At 46.1% G+C, this 20,731-nt stretch overlaps 1 protein-coding gene across 1 annotated transcript; it reads right to left on the reverse strand.

The window, feature by feature from the left end:
* Window positions 1-8,183: 8,183 nt before the first annotated feature.
* On the reverse strand, window positions 8,184-19,647 carry LOC124697641 (nuclear pore complex protein NUP1-like; the record flags this gene model as incomplete). Its single annotated transcript, XM_047230199.1, is given in 16 exon segments — window positions 8,184-8,747; window positions 8,853-9,083; window positions 9,175-9,342; window positions 9,500-9,615; window positions 9,730-9,882; window positions 9,998-10,141; window positions 10,806-11,896; window positions 11,944-12,035; window positions 13,445-13,540; window positions 13,639-15,490; window positions 16,261-16,754; window positions 16,856-17,572; window positions 17,941-18,027; window positions 18,211-18,495; window positions 19,071-19,239; window positions 19,538-19,647. Coding segments are annotated over 16 exon segments (5,916 nt in total). The 3' UTR covers window positions 8,184-8,615.
* Window positions 19,648-20,731: the final 1,084 nt, after the last annotated feature.

Consider the following 20,731-nt stretch of genomic DNA (forward strand, 5'->3'; position numbering starts at 1 on the left):
CCATGCATATCTCTCATAGGAAATATATCCTCAAAGAATGTAGCATCTCTTGATTCAAAGATGGTGCCAACATTCATGTCGTCCACCCGCATTTCACCACAAGAAATCTATAAGCAATGCTATGGGCAGCATAGCCAAGAAAGACACAATCCACGGTTTTTGGTCCAAGCTTTCGCTTTTTGGTGATTGGCAAATTCACTTTAGCCAAACAACCCCAGGTTCGTAGGTAGGAGAGGGTTGGTCTTTTCTTTTCCCATTCCTCATAAGGGGTAATCTCTTTATTCTTGGTTGGAACACGATTTAGGACATGACACGAAGTCAATATAGCCTCCCCCCACCATTCCTTGGATAAACCCGACACGTCTAACATGGCGTTAACCAAATCTGTTAGAGTACGGTTTTTCCTTTCCGCAATCCCATTGGATTGTGGGGAATTGGGAGGCATCCTCTCATGGATTATACCATGTTCCACACAGAATAAATTGAACTCATTAGAAAAGTACTCTCCACCACGATCGGACCGAACCCTTTTTATCTTTCTTTCAAGTTGGTTCTCAACTTCAGCCTTATATATTTTAAAGAAATCAAGAGCCTCATCTTTAGTTTTCAGGAGATACACATAACAATACCTAGTGGAATCATCAATCAAAGTCATGAAAAATTTCTTTCCACCTTTTGTCAACTCACCATTCATCTCACATAGATCTGAATGTATGAGCTCTAGTGGTGCCAAGTTTCTTTCCTTCGCAGGCTTGTGAGGCTCGCGAGGCTGCTTTGCTTGCACACAAGCATGGCACTTAGAGCCTTTGACAAAGGTGAATTTCGAAATTAAACTCATATCAGCAAGCCGCGTCATACAACCGAAATTAACATGACAAAGTCGTGAATGCCAAACATTAGTTTCATTAACACTAGTGCTTACATGATTCACAACATTATCACGAAGTCTTCTAGAGAGAAACGCAACATTCCCTCACATTCATATCCCTTTCCAACAAAAGTTCCATACTTAGACAAGTACAACTTTATTGGACTCAAACACCAACTTAAACCCATCTTTCATAAGACGGGAGCCACTAACGAGATTCTTCTTGATAGAAGGGACATGCAAGCACGTTCTTCGGTTGCACGATCTTTCCCGAAGTAAACTTCGGATCTACCGTGCCAACACCACGAACAGATGAGCATGTAACCCATTCCCCATCATTACCGAGGAACCTCGGGCCCGATAAGAGGTAAACATGGAGATGTCGCACACACATGAACATTAGCACCCGTATCAACCCACCATTCCGTGGGCTGAAACACCGAAAGAACAATAGGTAACATATTACCATACCCCGTAGTTCCTTCCTCTCGTGTTGCCAATGACCATGCCGACAGAATTTGAGTTCCGTCCAGCCTCGACATTTCTTTCCTTTGCGTTGTGGACAACGATTGGCCCGATGGCCGCCTCGCAACACACCCAGCAAGGATCTTTCTTCTCCGTTTTCCCCTTCTTCTTGAAGTTGGTAGTCCGGGAGACTCCCTTGTTCTTTCCCTTGGACTTGTGGGCATTTTTCCGCACCATATTGGCGGCAGAACGTCCCTCGGTTCCTCCAAAGTGTGTTTGTCTTTTGCCCTCGCCTTCTCCTCAACATCCGGAGAGCCCATGATATTCTCAACAGAAAACTCATGCCTCCGATGTTTCGTGGAAGTGGCAAAGTTCCTCCATGAAGAGGGAAGCTTAGCGACAATGCATCCCGCGACAAACTTGTCCGGTAGCACACACTTGAGGAGCTCGAGTTCCTTTGCCATGATCTCGTATCTCATGAGCCTGTTCTACTACGGATCGGTTCTCAACCATTCCGTAGTCATTGAACTGCTCCATAGCATACGAGTTCACCTCCGGCATCGGCAGACACCAAACTTAGCGTCCGGTGCATCACACGGCTTCCTTCCCATTTCGTATGTGCAGATAAGCATCAACCAACTTGTCTCCAAGCACACTTAGAACGGCACCCACAAAGATTACGGTGGCATCCCCGAACGCTTTATCCTCGTCAGGAGTAAGCGGACCTCTGGGAGTACCTTCCGCAACTCGGTGCACGCCCATAGAAGTGAGCCACAAGAGGGTCTTACTCTGCCATCTCTTGAAATGAGAACCCGTAAACGGGCTCGGTTTGAGCGCAGCAGCAGAAACCGGACGGTGAAAATTGCCTATGCATATAAGGTTTTTGGATTGTTGGATTATTAGGCAATTTCCATGTGAGTTTAATTACCGAAAGAAAGATTACGGATGCACAAGCATACTTAACCATACACATCGGACTAAGCACATGCATCGGATCTCGAACATGGAATAAGTAGCGATGCAAGGTAGGAGAGTAAAAGCACGTACATCGCGACCGGGAAGGTCGCACCAAGCAGCAGACAGCACCACCACCATGGGAGTTGTTGATGTCGCCCATGGTGTAGTCGGATCTGTCGATGAAGCAGCCGAACCGTCGATGAAGAAGACGAACAACAGCGAGCAGTCGCGCGGAGACGCTCCCCAAAAACCTTATCGCTCGTCTCCCGGTGCAGGATCTCAACGGACGGGGTTTCGGAGGCCTGCTCTCCCGGACGGCTGTGCACGCAATCGACGTACCCAACACAGTTGGTGCACCAAGCAAAAATTTAGGCTTCCTTGAGTGTGTCTCGAACTCGAACTCGAACTCGAGTCACGAAACGCGACGTGCGTGACGTGCCGAGACGAGACGGGCGGGCGGAGGAGGAGGAGTGCGCGAGGGCTTCTTCTATTCTCACTCACTTGGAATGACTAGAACAGCAGCCCTTATATACCACTCCAACTCTCTCCCAACTAGCAATGTGGGACTAAACTTTGTCCCCCAAGGCTGTCCCAAGCTGCCAACGTGATGGGCCTTGAGATTTCAGGAATTGTAGACTATATGGGCTGCCTTACTGGGCTGCAGCCCATCTACATTTAACATCCTTTACGTCAATTGGACCATACCCAAACTCTGTTGCGAGGCATTTCATAATGTCAGTCTAGGACCAAGTAGATCTCCGAACGTCTTGCACATGGATGTTGTATGTGTTGTTTTCGTTATTCTCGCCAATGGATAATGGAAATTGATCCCCAGCGGGGTTCCCATGGAAAAAAGAAACACAACGAGTCTGATGCACCACGTAAGTGTACTTTGCTGGTTTCATCTTGCAGTAACAAAGGAGTAGTACACTTGTAGGCACAGATTAGGCTCCAACTGAAAATTGCAACGGTGGCATTGTTTGTTTGCTTTCTACACAGGTATCTTTTCTTTTGCGGGGGCACACAAGTATCTATAATAACTGTGTGTAAAGATGGACCACTGGTTTGTGTCCAAGACAAGATCGCAGGAAAGGGAACATGACTCTCGTGCAAAGCGACAGTATCTGAATCCATCCCAGCGTGCAATATATTGGGCCGTCTTCGTGTTGATGTTGGTGTTGGGGTCAGACACTGACAACATCTCACAAGACACGATCTCACCTTCACGTGTCTGGTTCAGGGGTAGGAGCAGGAGCAGGAGCAGGGGCTGGTGATAGGAGATCTCGTCGGTAATTCATTGCTCGTGGTTTCGTACCTGTACCCACTCCCCAGCGAATTCAGCAGTGACCAACGCGTGCGCGCGAGGTTACCTGAAGACGGGACGCAAGTAAGGTAGCTGCAGCAGACGCCAGCAGGAAACGCTGCAAGTAACAACGAAGTTCGTTGGCTGAAATGGCGGTGGGCTGGGGAACGTGCTCGCCTCACCTGCCTGGCTGGATCACGACGGGGCTGATGAAGTGCACCTGAGGCCTCAGACGTCCCATGAGTGCGCCGCGAGGTGGTTTGCAATTGGCGACGGGTAATGGAAGGTAGCTTCTTCAATCCATATGTGATCATACCTCCTTTCTGTGAAGCAGCGGAAACCTATGGATACTAGGTGCAATCGTTTGATGGAGGTGGTACGGGCTATCTTCAGCTGGAATGGCTAGCATTCTAGACGTATAAAATATACATAGAGGCTACTTGTGTTTTCAGTTTGGATGGCTTATTTTTGTTGCCACTTTGTGTGATGCTTAAGTTGTGAACTTGTTACTCTAAACCTTAAAATAAAGAAAAAGGCTGTGTGCAATATTTCGATGCAGAGCAATGCTCCCATTTCGAAAAAATGCAAGGTAGCTGATGTGCCGTGCATACCCTGCCATACCGTGGGCTGGGCTGGGCCAAAAAAGCCTAGTGCTAAACTTAAGCCCATGTCCATACCCGGCCTGGTCCCATGTCTAGGCTGAAAAGGCTTGAGGCCAACCAGAATAGAGGTAAAGCTCAACGGGCCTTCAGCCTTAGGTTGCGCCTCCATTATAACCCACCCATATATAAAGCCCAAACCCAGCGTGTCGGGCTGGAAAAAACAGGCCTAAGAGGCTAAGCCCGACCTGATGGCATGGCTTGATCCATCCCGATCGTGATTTGTGGGCCGAGCTGTCAGACCAGGATGATCATTGTCATATATAGTTGTTGCCTACGTCGAGGTTGCTGCAAGAAAGGTCTATGGGTGCGTGAGTTTGGTCATAATCATGCGGTCGTGGCTCAATAGCTAGGCCGGCTAAAGCATGATAAGATAGCTGATTGGTCGGATTAAAAACCTTTAACGGGCTTTCGGCTTTTCCCTTACAAAGAGAGGGCACCAACATGCATGTAGAAATATGCCACATCATGCACATATCCCACATTAATCAATTATTCTAAAGAAATCCAAAGTGTCCATGAACTAATCATGCTTGAAAAACATTAGTTGCCTCAATCATTTTGCCATGAACCCCCAAAAACCTATTTAGGCCCAAAGATGCCCTAACAACAAAGTTTGTAGTGACAATTTTCAAAAGTCTTGAAGCGGCAACCTTCATATGGAGCACTCCAAGTGAGACGATAAGCCTCAACATACCGCATATACTTGATAAGTAACATTGTATAGTTTGAGTTTCCAAATGCACATCTCCTTTTCCACCATACCATTGTTTCACATTCTCACATCACAAAAATCACGTGCTATGTAGTTGAAGGACTCTATGCACGATGTAGCATGTATGGTAATGTGCTACTCTAAATCCATACCATCTCATAACCATCCACAAGGTTGACTCATGAAACCTATGTTATCCTCTCATCAACAATAGAACCAAATATGCCCTTGTTTTCCTCATGAATGATGAAAATGATATCTTCAAATAAAAAAGTAATCTAGTCACCCTTACAAAAGTTATCAGTTACCCTTATTATCACTACCAATGCCTTCTTTTTGAGTACTCCCTTCTTTTTATACTAATTGACTCAACTTTGTCTGGACATAGATGTATCTAGTCAACAAACGCGTCTAGATATATTCGTATCTAGATAAAGTTGAGTTAATTAATTTGGATCGAGGGAGTAAGTTTTCTTTTTCTTTTGTCTTTCTTCTACTTGCGGCAATTCCACTTGATGTGGCCTTACCCTTCATAATGAAGGCACTCAACAACAATAGCTTACATGTTGATTTGCTTCTAATTTCACATTCAACTTTTCTTGGATCTCGGCTCTTGCTTCTTCCGTGACTTTGTCGCCATCATCTTTCAATGTGATTGAAAGGTCCTGGATTTCACCTAGAGGGGGGTGAATAAATAATTTGAAACTATTCGATTTTATTTGAAAAAATGCAGAAATAAAACTAGTGTTTAATCTATCAAAACACAAAACCTAAATATGGTAGGCTCAACTATGTGCACCAAAAAGAAATGCTAAATGAGATTTAAAAACATCTGATAGCAATATATATAACTTAAAACACTAAGGCTATCACAAGATAATTGTATAATTAAAGAGACCGGGTATAAAAATAACGAAGGACACAGATTCGAAGATATATCCCTAAGTTTACTTCCCAAGGGAAGCTAATCTCCCTTGGAGAGATGTGGATGCACAATGCTCACAAAGCACCATCAAGCCTCACATTATTCTTCTCGAGAACTCAAACAATGCGAGATGTCCCGATCCACTAAGAGGTAACCTGAGGCAGGAACCGAACCTTTACAACATGTTTGGGCAATCTCCGCAACTTAATTGGGGGCTCCCAAGAATCACCGTGATCTTTAAGCCACCAAGATTGAGCTTCGTGGAAACACCATCCATCTAAGGTTCCACTCGAAACTCTAAGGTTCCACTCGAAATGAAGAGTAATAAGCACACAAACTTTTACCTGAAAAAGTCCTCGCGAAGAACTCAAACCGGTGCAATAGCAAGAACACAATAAGTGCTTAAGTCATCACTCCAAATCCCACCAAATCAATTAATGCTCTGGAGGAATATGAGAGGGAAAACAAAGGGGGAAATCTAGTAAATACTCCAAGATCTAGATCCAATAACTTCCCCTCACGAAGAGGAGAGATTGATTGGTGCAAATCTAGATCTACATCTTCTCTCTCAAAAAATATGCAAGAAACATTCGAGGGATTGAGAGTTAGCAAGGTTGAGAAGGTCAACAATGGGAAGAGACTTGCCAAAACTGATGGAAACTATTGGGCAAGAAGGACTCCTTAAATAGGTCCCCTAAAATTCAACCTTTATATGCAGGAAATGCGAGAGCTAGAACTGACTACTAGTGCACTCACACTACCTAGGTGCGCATGGTGGACACCACCGGAAGTTGGGCCAGAAGTTTGGGGAACTTCCACCCCACCATATATAACTTAGCCTTACCCAATAGTTTTACATAGATGAACCCAATGCTTAATATTTTTTTTGGCTCTGCCCCTCGTGCATGACCGCCACCCTCTCTTTCCTTGTTGGCACTATCGACCCGTTCCCCCACCCCACCCCACCATGGTGTCGTGCTACATGGCTCCATGAGCAAGGACATCAAGTTGCTCGGTGTTGCCGCTGGCACCACCTCCGATTCTGATGATGTATGATTTCTAGGGTTTGAATGTTTAGGATTTTTGTGAAATTAAGCTCATTCAATTTTATTTTTGTAATTTATTGGTTTCTATGTGAAAATCGAGTGGAAGCATTGCATTGAGGCTAAAAATGTCTATCTTGGAAGGTTTGAACTTTACAATGGATAAAAAGGTCGAATGAATGTTCAAACTAACTCACAACGCAATCCGGAAGACGAGGGAAGTAGTGAAGAAGATTTGGACAAAATTGAAGATCAGAAAAATATGCAAAATAGAGTTCCATGTAGCAGATATCATCCATGACCACATGACCAAGATAGATGCAAGTTTAAGATGAAGAAAAAAATGCCCTATGAGATTGAAATATGCCTACATATTCATCCAGTGCTATTGTTATCTTAGACCATCCACTGTGTGTTAAAAGCGATTCATTTTGGATTTTGAATCGGTTCGATACATAGCAGAGCATCGACTCATCCTGTCTGGCAAGAAAAACGACTCAACTTTTTGGTTCGGTTCATTATAACTAAACAATGGTGTTTCTACTGATGTGAACATGCATGGGCAGAAAATGGCAGGTCCGTCCAAGCCAAAATATAAGAAAAGGAGTTAAAGAATCTTACTTTATCTAAGATGGACCCCATTGGTAGACTTTGGTACAGTTCTACACATAGTAAAAATTGGAGATCGATTCAAACTCTGACAACGCTTCACAATGAACCGGCGCCACATAGTACATTGCCTTAGTCGCGTTTATAATTACAATGTTCGGCTTATTTGGACGAAAAGTGTTGTTAGCTCCCGAGCTCCAGTGCTCTCGCTATGTTAAGAAAAATATAAAAATATTTTTACAGTTATAAAAATCATGAAAATAATTCTGAAGATTGTCATTGATACATTCCACAATCGTGAAAAATCCCAATCCGAAATTCTTTTTATTTTGAGCTAGATAAAAATGACAAAATCTGATATATTTTGAAGATTTGAAAATGACTAATCAGATCTACAATTTTATCATTTTTGCGTAGCTCAAAATATTAAGTATTTGAAATTGATTTTTTGCACGTTTGTGGGATACATCATTGACTATGTGCGGATTTTTTTCCAGAATTTTTTGAAACTCAAAAATATGATTTTCTTAATTTTTTAAAAAACGAGATCACTGGTGCCCATGTGCACCAAATATCTGTTCTTATTTGGAGGCATTAAATGGTTGTATTTTTAACACAAACAAAAAGATTAGGAGTGGATTTAATACACAAACAAATATTTCTCTCTCCTCATCAAAAAGTCTTTTTGAGTGAGATTTTACTCCTAACGGAGAGATGCTCTAACGAAAAAAAAAAAAAGAGTAGCATACTACTATACTGCTAACTGTACTGTATACAAGGAGGTAAAAAATCTTTCTGTGGTTTATTAGTAATACACAATTGAACCCATCCAGGAGTGACAAATAATGACCATGTCTGCCTGCCTGCCTGCCTTGCCTCTACACACACGTCCCGATCCTCCGCTACTCGCCAGCCAGGAGCTGCCATTCATTTCATCGCTACGAAATGCAGATCGCCCCCACAAAGTCACAATTTCTCTACAAGAACCGTCTTGGACGAGCACAAATTAGTGTCCGACCGAGTACAAGAAGAACAGAAGAAGCACGCACTACCTAGCTCCTCCTTCAAGAATCAAGAAATTCTCAACGCCTCCCTGAACCCGATGCTGAAACTGTTCTGCAGCCCGGCCCCGGACTTCTTGGGCAGCCCCAGCGTGGGCTTCTGCATCATCGCCACGAACTCGTTGTAGTCTATCCGACCGTCCTGTCGAAATCAAAACCAAAACGTTCGTCAGAGTTTCAGTCGCTAAGCATTTCGAGATTTGACAAGCGCATCCTGAAGAAGAAAAGAATAAGGTTCATGGCGTACGTTGTCCTGGTCGACTTCTCTGATCATGTCGTCGAGGTGAACCGAGTCGTCGCCGAGGCCGAACTCCTCGCAGGCGAGCTGCAGCTCGTCGGGGGTGATGTAGCCGCTGCCGTCCTTGTCGAAGTACTGGAACGCCGCGAACAGGTGGTCCTCCCGCTCCACCTTGTTCAGGTGCAGTGTCGCCGCGATGAACTCGCCGTAGTCGATCGTACCGCTGTTGTCAACGTCAGCCTGCCAATCGTTCCATCGTCTCATATCGTCAGACACCCACGCACGACATTGTTCAGATAAGATTTTGAATCTTGGTTATTCAGTGACTTACGGCTTTCATGAGCGCGTAGATCTCGGACTCCTGGAGGTTGGCCCCCACCTTCTTCAGACCGACCTTGAGTTCTTCATACGTGATTTGGCCGCTGTTGTCTGAGTCTATCATCTTGAACATTTCCTTCAGGCCGGCGATCTCGTCCTCGGACAAGTTCTCGGCAATCACCTGGAACAGATACATACATGCGTGTCAGGACAAGCAATTGGCATTGCCATATGTAGACAAAGCTCCAGATGGCAGTATAGCTTGCTGGATGAGTGCAAAGGGAAGATGACAATTTAGAGGGAGAAACAGACACACAAGAAAGACAGCTGTTGCTTACCCTGAGAGCCATCTTTTTCAGCTTGTTCATGGCCGAGAATTGCTTCATTCGGGATAGAACGGCCGAATCCAGGGGCTTGTCAGGAGCCAAACCACCAACCTGCACCCATGGATGCCCTGAAACAATGATGATAACTAGAATTCTAAGCAATGCAATTCACAAAAGATCATTCATTGTCTGTGAACTACTTAAATTTATCTGGCAATGTGAGGGGAAATTCAGTGACTTACGCAAAACTTCGTGCGCGGTCAATCTCTTCTTGGGGTCCCTGAGAAGCATTCTCCTCACGAGATCTTTGGCACCTTCAGAGATGCTTGGCCATGGATCTGACTGGAAGTCAAGTTTCCCATGTAAAACCTCTTCGAATATACCCTGCTCGTTCTCTGATTCGCAAAAGCAGATGTTGTATAATCAGAACAACTGGTCTCTAGAAGTACATTTGGCAGGGAACATGTACAGTGTTGTGTCAAAGAACTCAAATTTTGACAAAATGCTCACCTGCCCAGAATGGCGGCACACCGCACAAGAGGATGTAGATGATCACACCGGCGCTCCACACGTCAGCCTCCGGGCCGTATTTCTTCTTCAGGACTTCCGGTGCGACATAGTAAGGGCTTCCGACAACGTCAGTGAATATTTGACCTGGAATAACATCCACATTAGTATAGATTACAATGGTTTGCTATCTTTTGGATGTGATGCAGACTGCAGGATGACAAAGATGTGCAACCAAGCTGCTAATGGTTACAGTTCAACGGCCAAAACAAATTCAGGAAAGCAATGTTGGTGGTTGGAACTCCTACTTGCTGACAATTACCATATCCCACAGCCAATTCCAATATTTAATCAAACTGTATGTGGTTACAGTGCAATGACGGAAATTTTCAGGAAATAATGTTGCTGAATTGTTTGAACTATATTTGGTGCCAAGTGCCACATTGCATTGCAGTTTTTGGTACATAAAACATTAGAGCACACTGCATTGCTCAATTCTGATATGGTAAGTTTTGTCATTTTGAAGCGCGTGTGGGGTCACATCAATCAATCAGGATGGGATGTGCGCATGTAACTGAATTATGGATCAAATCAAGGAACAGAAGCAACACAGAATCATGGTAGCAAAATGCCAAATAACATCGCTTGCCCCTCTAGCTGCAATGCAATTTCTTGAATGAAGAACATTGCTTTTCTTATTAGGACAAATAAATAAATCAACCCAAATGGCATGAGATATTTTCAACATAGATGAACCAGTAGTTAATATGCATAAAACCGTGGTTGCACGGATTACTAACAAGAAACTCACCAGGCCTGAAGAATACGGAGAGGCCAAAGTCGATGGTCTTGAGCGCGGCCTCCTCCGTCTGGTCAACAAACAAGAAGTTCTCGGGCTTGAGATCCCGGTGCATGACCCCCATGGAGTGGCAGACCTCGACGACGCCGACGATGACCCTGGCGAGCTCGGCCGCCTTCCTCTCGGTATAATGCCCCTTCTGCACGATCCTGTCGAAGAGCTCGCCGCCGGCGCAGAGCTCCATGACGAGGTGCACGGCGACGGCGTCCTCGTAGGCGCCCTTGATGGAGATGACGCTGGGGTGGCCCGCCAGGTGGTACATTATCTGGATCTCCCGCCGCACGTCCTCCACGTCGTCGTCGGTGACCAGCTTGCGCTTGAGGATGGACTTGCAGGCGTACTCCTTGCCGCTGGACCGCTCGACGCACAGGTAGGTGGTGCCGAACTGGCCCTGCCCGAGGCGGCGCCCCAGGCTGTACTTCTCCTTGACGCTCTCCGTCTTGCGCTTGAGCACCGAGCCCACGAGGAGCCCCGCGCTGGAGACGCGCTTCACCGGGGGTACCTTGGGACGGTGCGCTGCCGGTGGGCGGGCGGCGTCACCGGAGTTGGAGGTGGAGTCGTTGGAGCTGTACTCCGCCGAGGACGACTTGGCCTCTTGCTCCGCCGCGGCCGAGGAGGCGGGCTTGGGTGCCGGCTCTGCAGCCTTGGTGGTGGTGGTGGTGGAGGCGATCTTGACCGGCTCGGGCGCCTTGCGTATGCTGTGGACGGTGAGAGGCACGTCCGTGGGCGGTGGTGCCTGGTCCGCGACGCCATTAGCGGTGCCGGCGGGCGGCAGCGCGTCGCCCTCGGGGCGCGCCCGCCAGAGCGCGGTGGAGACGGAGTGGAAGAAGCCGTTCTTGCCCATGCTGGGGCCAACGCACGTGTTGCCCATCGCTTGCTGCTGCCGCTGCTGCTCGTGATCGAAGCAGACAAGACGGAGAGAGCTCGAATCTTTATAGATCGCCGGGACGGGACAGTACCCGGCACGGATCCAAGAAGCAGCACGAAGGCCCTCGTGATCCTCTGCGCCGCAGCGGACGTATATTCCTTCGCTCAAGGGAGCTTAACGCGGCAGAGAAGGAAATTGTACTTTCCAACCGGCAACGATCACCTTCCAAACGGCAGGAGATCAGCTGGATCGCGGGAAGCTAGCAGGATCGACGATGCGTTGAAGTCAACGCTGCCATCGTTGGCGAACTCAAGCTGCGACACGGAATGCCATAATCTAACGCTTCTACGCATCAAGGATCGCGCTTTGCCTTTTAGTAACGGACCGGCCAACAAACAAAGTAGAGAAGAGGTTGTTCAATGAACACGGTGAGGATGGTTGGTGGCCCCTCGTGCTCAGCCGGCAGCAGGCGGGGCCAAGGAAAGAAGCGGTCAAAGAGGAATGCAAATGAGAGCAAGAAGAAGCCAAATTGATCAAGGGCGGGCGAGGAGCAGGACCAAGAATCCAGACGTGAACAGACAAAACCGTCGACGAGCAGCCCCGACGATGAAGCCGCCGGTGGTAACCGATGGTGTATTGATGTGGGAGAGGGTGAGGGGAAGGGGACAAGGAAGCATGGATCGTGGTATCCAAGACGAAGGCGTAGACCAAACAAAAAGTACTACTCCTAGCCTAGTAGCAGTACGTGACGGGAGGTATGTGTGTATACAACACAAGAAATAAGAAAAGAAATCCACGAGGAGGAGGAGATGGTTGCAGCCTCGGAGTTAAGAAGAGGAGGAAGAAGCGGCAATGATTAGCGAGCTGTGTCTGCTTCTACTTATCTGAGATCTGGACATGGCACCGCACCGGACGGCACGGGGAAGGGGAAGAAGAGGGCGCGAAGTGGGGACGAGTTGGCAAGAAAAATTGTTTGTTTTCTCGTGACATTTTTGTTTCCGGGCTTCGTCCTCGGCGGAGTGCCTAAACCGCGATCGGGGGCCAAAGCGCGTCAATTCCATCTTCCTTGTTGGCAAGACAAGAAGACCAGGTCGTGCCGCGCTTTGGGCTCTGCCGCTGTCGCCCAAGTCCAAAACCGCATCGCCATCTCTCTCTCTAGCAGGTTGGCCGGTAACGTCCCAGTAGAACCTCATTTTCCTTACGATCTCCTTTACACGACTGTGGCCTACGTGTGATTAGAAATTCAACGCATGTCGCCTGATGCGTGATTGGCTGCTTCCTTTTTCTCCGTAGAACAGGTCAAGCAGATGGATGGCAAAAGATCAATCACTTTCTTCATCGAGATAACACAGACTGGCGAGACAACTCGCACGGATACAGTAAACAATCGCACACCTTGCCGCGTACTATAGAGAAAGCAGAAACATCCCGGAAGCTTCAGGTGATTCTAAACTATAGTAGAGTCCTTAGCATGTTGTTCAGTGTGAAACAAAAAAGAATAATACAACAGTACAATTCTGACTACCAGACAGATATATCGGACTCAAATAATCAAACAAAAAGTGGACGGCAGGGGAAGGAAAGGAGACAAAATTACACCTCGACATACAACTCTCTGTCCTATTTTACACCCCAAGAGCACAAGCATACTACAACATGCCGACGCAGACTTTCAGCCTTCTGACCAAGTAGAAAATAATATGAGTGGCTACTCTACACTGACCTTGAGGTGTGAATCCCAGCCTCCATTGAGATATACCGAGTGGGAACAGCTTCGATGCTGGAAAACTTGTATGACCCTACCAATCATCTTCCGTCTCTGCAGGTTCCAATCCAGATGAGAAGCAGAATATGTTCCCAAACAGCGCCCCATCCAAACTACCCACCATGCAATGCACAACTGAACAGAGAAGCTTATTTCTTCCTTTGTGTCCTTTTGGCCTTGATGATCCGCCTGCCCGACTTGTCACCACCACCCGTGCTGCCCAACGAGAAGTTCCCACCCTGAAACTCCAGGCTACCACCAGCAGGTGCGAAGGACGGGTTCTGCTGCTGCACCGAGCCTTGCTGACCGCCAAACTGAAAAACTCCGGCAGGCTGCTGGGCAGCTGGAGCACCAAATACCGGAGCAGCGGGTGAACTTCCTGGCTGCCCGAATACTGGAGCAGCGGGTGAATTTCCTGGCTGCCCAAATATCGAAGAGCCAAATACCGGTGCAGACGCTTGCGGTGGCGCTGCTTGATTGGTGTCATCTGCCATGCTGTCTTCCATGTTCATCTGATCATTTCCAGGAGAACCCGTTCCGAAGCCCGTGTTGGCATTTGTCGCCCCAAATACAGGCTGCGGTGTGGATGAATTCATGCTTCCCGAGGTAAATGAATAAACTTGAGGACTTGGGGATGAGAAAGCTGGCGCTGACTTCGCTCCAAATGAAAAGGCACCCCCTGAAGATGCTGTTTGGCCAAATGTAAACGTGCTGGGAGGGGACGGAGTTGAACCAAATGGGTTGCTGAAAGCAGCGGGCGATGAAGCCGTGGTGCTGCTGCTGAACATACTTGTACTTGCCGCTGTTAAGGACGAGGCTGCAGAAGAGCTACCTGCTGAAAATGCAGCTCCAGATCCAAATGGTGAATTACCAAACACAGGCCCAGAAGAGGAAGTTGTCGCCCCTAAAGACACAGTCCCAGGTCCAGATGAGGAAGGTGCCGCTCCAAAAGACCCCACGGTCCCAGGACCAGATGACGGAATCCCTGCTCCAAACGAGAAGAGACCAGGGCTAAATGAGGAAGCTGCTACCCCAACAGAAACACTTCCTGGACCTGATGAGGATGCCCCCGCCGCTCCAAAAGACACAGTACCTAGACCAGATGATGAAGCTGCCGCTCCGGTAGCCACAGTCGGGAATGAAGAACTAAACTGTGTGGCCGAACTCTGTGACATTGTGCCCTGTGGCTGTGGCAGCTTGCTACCAAAGATCGTGCTAGCAGCAGATGCTTGAGAAGTACTGCCACCAACAGTTGTGCTCAGACCAGTAGATTGAGCTGGAGAGCTGAACCCAAACATGCTGTTTCCTGAGCTCGAGAATGCAAACGCTGGTGCTGAAGCAGACTGGACACCAGGTGTAGTTGCCATTGTAGTAGATGGTGCAGAATTAGTTGACGCAATTCCAACACCTGAAGACGGAACAGGAGAAGACGAAAATGTTGCAGTGCTCGAGAAAGTAGAAGAGGATGTGAGTGGAGAACTCGAAAAGGTTGTGACATTTGATGAGAAATTGAATGCACTATTCAGATTTGATGATGTCTTGCTGGCTGGTTCTGGGGCTACAGATTTGCCTTCAGTTGAAGTGCCCACAGTACCGAAGAATGAAGTGCTAGCTGGCTTTGTCTCTGTAGATGTGCTCTCTGATTTAGCTGCTGCTACTGCTGAAGTGCTGGAGCCAAATTTGAAAGTTGGAAATGCAGGAACTGGTGATGAAATAGGTGGACTGCTACTGGATACAGCAAAGCTGGCAATGTTTGTGGACGGAGCTGGGCTAACAGCAGGTTTATCAGTGGGTGTGACATTTGATAGCTTTGGTGGTGATGCATGCGACAAGCCATTGCTCAGGCTTGGTGTAGATGCAGCAGAAGCAAAATGGAGAGGTGGAGTCGATGTTGGTGAAGTTGTAGGTAACACCTTGTCAGGTGATTTATGGACATCTCCTGCTCTTTCCCTTCCGTTCCTTCTCTCTAAATTAGTGTTCTCCAATGATGTGGGCTTGGTGACACTAGAAACATAAAAAGCACAATGCATTAGCAGATACTCCACCAAACAAAATAAATAAACATAACGAGGGTCCAGTTTTAAGCTCTTCACTTGGCTATTACTCCCTCCGTCCATAAAAGAGTGTCCCAAATTTGGACAAATTTGGATGTAGTATCTAGATACTAAATAGGTACAGATCCATCCAAATTTTGACAAAGTTGAAACATCCTTTTATGGACGGAGGGAGTAAAAAAAAATACATCTCACGGATTAAAAATAGGTTGTGTATATAAGAGTCCACCCACCAAACAAAATAAATAAACATTAATTCTGATATCTTAGCCCATAATAACTGAACATGACTAAGGACACACTTCTTTTTCAAAATATACCCTTACTAAGTCCTACAAATCCCACAGTATAAAACTCCATTCCACTATACAAATCCCAGGATAGCTGCAATATCTTACACAACTCCAAGACAAACTTTTCACTACAAGTACATGCTGAATTTGGTGCAGGCCCTTCAGCCATTACTATAACTATATTATTTTTATGAGAAATTACCATAGAAAAGAGCTTCTAAAGTGAATAAAAACCAATATAAAGGAGCTTCTCAAGTGAATAGCCAATATATATAGGAGCTTCTCAAGTGAATAACCAATATATAATGGATTCTGCTAGCATAATGGATTTTTTTTTGTTATCCTCCAAAAAGATGAGCATGCAATTAAGTAATGACATGGGTGCTTAAGGAAAACTGGAAAAAAATAAGGTTGCCAAGAGGATCACCTCTCCCCAAGTCTTCCTTCGGTTTTTACACCAGCAGTTGTCGATGTTTCCAGATCTGATGTACTGGACGGCTTCGCGCCAAACATAAAGGGTGAAGCACTGGTCTGTTTATTATCTTTATTTGAAGCAAGTGGAACTGCTGAACCAGTAGCCTCAGTATTGTCCCCAGGAGGTACATGTGGAAATGTAAAACCAATGTTGTTATTTGCAGGAACATGAGAGGTGTCCTTCTTTTCAGGATTACTGGACGAAAACAAGCCTGATGAAGAGACATCTTTTGATGTGGATGTTCTAGGCTGCTCACTAACTGAAGAACTGATAGCATTCTCCTTTGAAAAGGTTGATTCCACTTTCTGCTCAGATTTATTAAGTTGAACTTTCCGCTCATTTATCTTCGAGTTAAACTTCTGCTCAGTTGTCTTCACCTCTGTCCCAATAACCGAATTCTTTGATTGGACAGGGGCCTCCTGGTCATCATCAAGCTCATATAAATCCTATAAAACAGAAATTGTAAACATAATGTCAGGTCATAACTCATAAGTGCACATATGACTAGTTTGCACTGAAAACCATAGAGTTGATCTTTCTGCCATACCTCAAAAACAGCCATTTTAAAGCCTGGCTTCCGTGATGTAGTAGCAGAAACTGAATTACACGAAATGGCAGGCTTATTAAACGTAGCAACATGATCAGACTTGATTTCTTTGTTGACTGAATCCTGAAACATGTTGGAAGGAACTTTTGATGATCCATCTTTCTTCAGCTTGTCCTTGTTCAATGTGGAACCATTCAGATCTGAATCATTGGGGCGATCCCCATCCAGATCTTGAAATTGACGGGAACTACTGGGGTCACTTACACCCTTTGGCCCATTGTCTTGCCAAACAGGTAGTTTTGACATGGATTTACTTGGACTCCCAGCAACAGATCGTTGCCCAGATTGTTTGTCTTTTGGTGACGGAGCTATTATGTTAAGTTGCTCAAATATCTTCTCAGCCATCTTGTTTGGTTGACGTGGGACAGGAGGAACATTATCACTCGAAGATTTTCCATCTTCGCTATATCTCTGTTTTTCTACAGTTCGCAGAGATTGGCCAGTCTCAAGCAATAGCCTTTTTGAACTAGGAGATTCCTGATGAGGTGAACTGCCTTCAGCAAAGTTTGAACCAATTGTACGGCTAGGAGGGAAGTTTCCCCACGGACTCGCTTTGGCATCTTTAGAATGAGACATCATATTCGACTTCTGGCGAATTCTGCGTATGGGGCCCACAGATCCAAGTTCACTCTCGAAGTCGGCTCTTCGTTTCAACACCTGTTAGGAAGACTGATAATTTAAGCTCTGGCATATATAGTCCAGGACATGTAAAATCTGATGGAGAACATTCCTCACTGATGTTAAATTTATATAGTCTAAATTGGTCATTGTCACAATACTACACTAGTTTCAATCAAACAGGATGACCTACTACTTTTTACCTAATAAATGTTAGGATATGCAACAATACATCCATACATGAAAATGTCAAAAGAGTAGATTGTTACATGGTGTCAAGCATAATCTGCGCGATGATTCAAGGGATTTTCAACAAACTGCATGCTTGACAAACTAAATATATAACATCTACAAGAATATATTACTGCAGTACGTAGCTTAGTATATATAAATCCTTAACCAATTACCTTCCTGCCGTCACCAGCCAAACTTGGGGTTCGTGTGTGGGATGATGAAAATGGCGAAGCATTCATATCACTGTAAGAGCTTGGACCCTGCTTAGCATAAAAAAAGAAATTCAGTGCCAACAATTTCCACAATTTGCAGTTGAGTAAATCATTCAACTGAACTGGGAGAAAATTCATGCACCATACAAAGCCAAGAATATGACAGGTGGAACATGTATGAAATGTAACTATGGAGAGGGAGAGGGAATGATGTGCAGTAAATAGAAGTACCTTAAAATATGGAGAGCGGGACATTCTACATATTGCTGAACGCCCACGTAATCCTGAAGACATATAGCCATTCATAGGAAGTCTAGGGTTTTCATTGTTAAATTCTTTCAGCTCCTGAACAAGTGGTGCTCCTGAAGCCCTGTAATAACCAGTGTTGCCTGCTTCCGCTTTGTTACCAGGAAATAGTTGACTCCGCGAACTGCTGGGTTGGGGTTCTTTCAAATAACGGGAGCTCATATATTGTTTTGCAAGATCCGCAGGGGAAGTAACACCACGAATCGGAACCTGCAAACCAAATATGAATACAATTAAACAGCCAACTAAAACTCTAACCGATATCAACGGAAGTAAAGCTATGCTTGCTTAAATTGCACACTGAAGAATTAGTTACAAGGTGTATTGTGTTAGACAGGGAAAATCAAGAAAACTAAAAGGTAAAATCCACGCTGCTTTGTTTGAAGCGCAGATAAAATCTGTGAACTGGGGAACTGCAAATTTGCGCACCTAATATTGTATATAAGTGAATCAAAAGAGGTCGTATCGTGATAATGGAAGTCTAAGAGAGGACACGTGATAGCTCAATTTGAACAACTGAAACAGATTCAGATGTCAAATTAATGTACTAATCCAAAGCATGTTGTCAACTTTCATGAGTTAAGTTTGACCTAACAAATTCAAGTGAGAATCATCATCCCTAACCTGGCCTTATAAATCACTGAGACAACATTGTAACAAATCTCTATTAACAATAGTACACTTATGTTCATGCTACAGCCTCGATGTAAATTTATCCATTAACCTATGTTTGTGGACTTACAGCTAACATAAAAGGAAATTGCATGAGAAAAATAACTCCTTACATTAGCAGGCGGAGACTGATCTACAGCCATCCCATGAGATGTGGAGCCTCCTGTTCCATCAATTCGGGTTCTTGTTTCGGTCTTATCCACATGGTGTTCCCCTTGTGCAGCCAAGTCAGGCTCTACAGTTCTTGCACGCAGTAAGTCTGTGAGACGATCAAACTCAACCCTGCGCAGAAGAATCTCATCGTCATGAACAGGTTCAAAAGCAGTGGGAAAAAATAGATAACGTTGCAGAGGGTATCAGGTGGAAATAGCCCCAGCAGCTCAACCCAAAATAATGAAACGAGAAACAAAGAAAATGCTCAAACAGATAAAAGAGAAATAGCTTGGATTGATATATTGTTGGCTCAAGCAAGTTGAGATTTCGCCATGAGCAACTACCAATCAACATGTTTTGATACTTTACAAGAGAAAAATAGCTAGCAGAACACCGGAAGTTCAAGGAGAAGAAGCATATACTTTACCTCGTGAATGTTTTCCGCATTAGCAAATGCTCTACTTCGGACAATGCCTTGTCACCCGACGTACCGACAGGGTCCTTCCCTTTTGCCATTGCACCTGCTGGAGTTAAACCCTGCATGAAGCATTTCAAACAGACCCTAGTCAGAAACAACAGGGGGTGAACATGAACAGAACGTGCCATGACTGGTACTTACAACGTGTGTTGGCTGAGGCAAATCTTGGCTAGGCTCAGCATCTCTACCTGCACACATGAAACGGTCATCGGATGAGTAAGACTGCAGCTTAACAAGCTAAGCTCGACAATGCAATGATAAGTAGAGCTTCAGTTAGCTAGCAAAAAAATGGATGCCAAGTCGATCCAGACTAGTACTTGAATAAACATAATAATGAGGTGGAAAACATTGGAAGGCAGCCCCGGTAAACACCTATTTTCCTCCTGAAATTGTTGCTGCGCACATGTGGTCTTCTCCACTATAGGAAAACTGACGCGATCCAACCTAAGCAGCTTAAAAACAGCAGCTGTTATGCCCAGGACAACTTGTTTATCCCGGAAGTGTGTAACTATTCGGAGCGCACAGCCATGCAAGTACTAATGTCATGACACATCCGCACTGGTACAGACTAGTACTTTAAATATAATAACAATAATAATAATAATGAGGTGAAAAAAACTGGAAGGCACCAGTAAACACCGATTTTCCTCCTGGAATCGGTGATGCGTGTCAGCAAGGCAGCAATAGAGCTACTAGGGTCGAAATCACCGAAATCTGAAGCAGGTGGTTGGCAATCTGAGCTAAACCCTAGCATGCGCTGGGAGCGGGCCCGAAACCCTAGCTCGAGCCCGCGGCCACGGACCGCGTGAGCAGCAAACGCCAATCTACGGGGAAGCGGGCAGGAGGAAGCTTACGCTCACCGGGGGTCGCGGACGCGGGGAGCTCGAGCGCAGCGGGAGCCGGAGCGGGGGCGAGGGCGGGGGCGAGGCGCTTGCGGAACACCGTGGAGAAGAGCCGCGAGGCGCCGCCCGCGATGAGGCGGGACGCGGGGTCGACGAGCCTGGACACCCACCCACCTCCGCCCTCGCCGCCCTGGTAGGCGGCGGTGCTGCCCGCGGCGGCGGCGGCCGCGGCGAGGCGCTGCGCGGCGGCGGCGGCGGGAGGGCGGTCGTAGGGGCGGCGGCGGACGCGCGGGAGACGGGC

The sequence above is a fragment of the Lolium rigidum genome, chromosome 3 (genome assembly GCF_022539505.1).
Source record: "Lolium rigidum isolate FL_2022 chromosome 3, APGP_CSIRO_Lrig_0.1, whole genome shotgun sequence".
NCBI classification, from domain to species: domain Eukaryota; kingdom Viridiplantae; phylum Streptophyta; class Magnoliopsida; order Poales; family Poaceae; genus Lolium; species Lolium rigidum.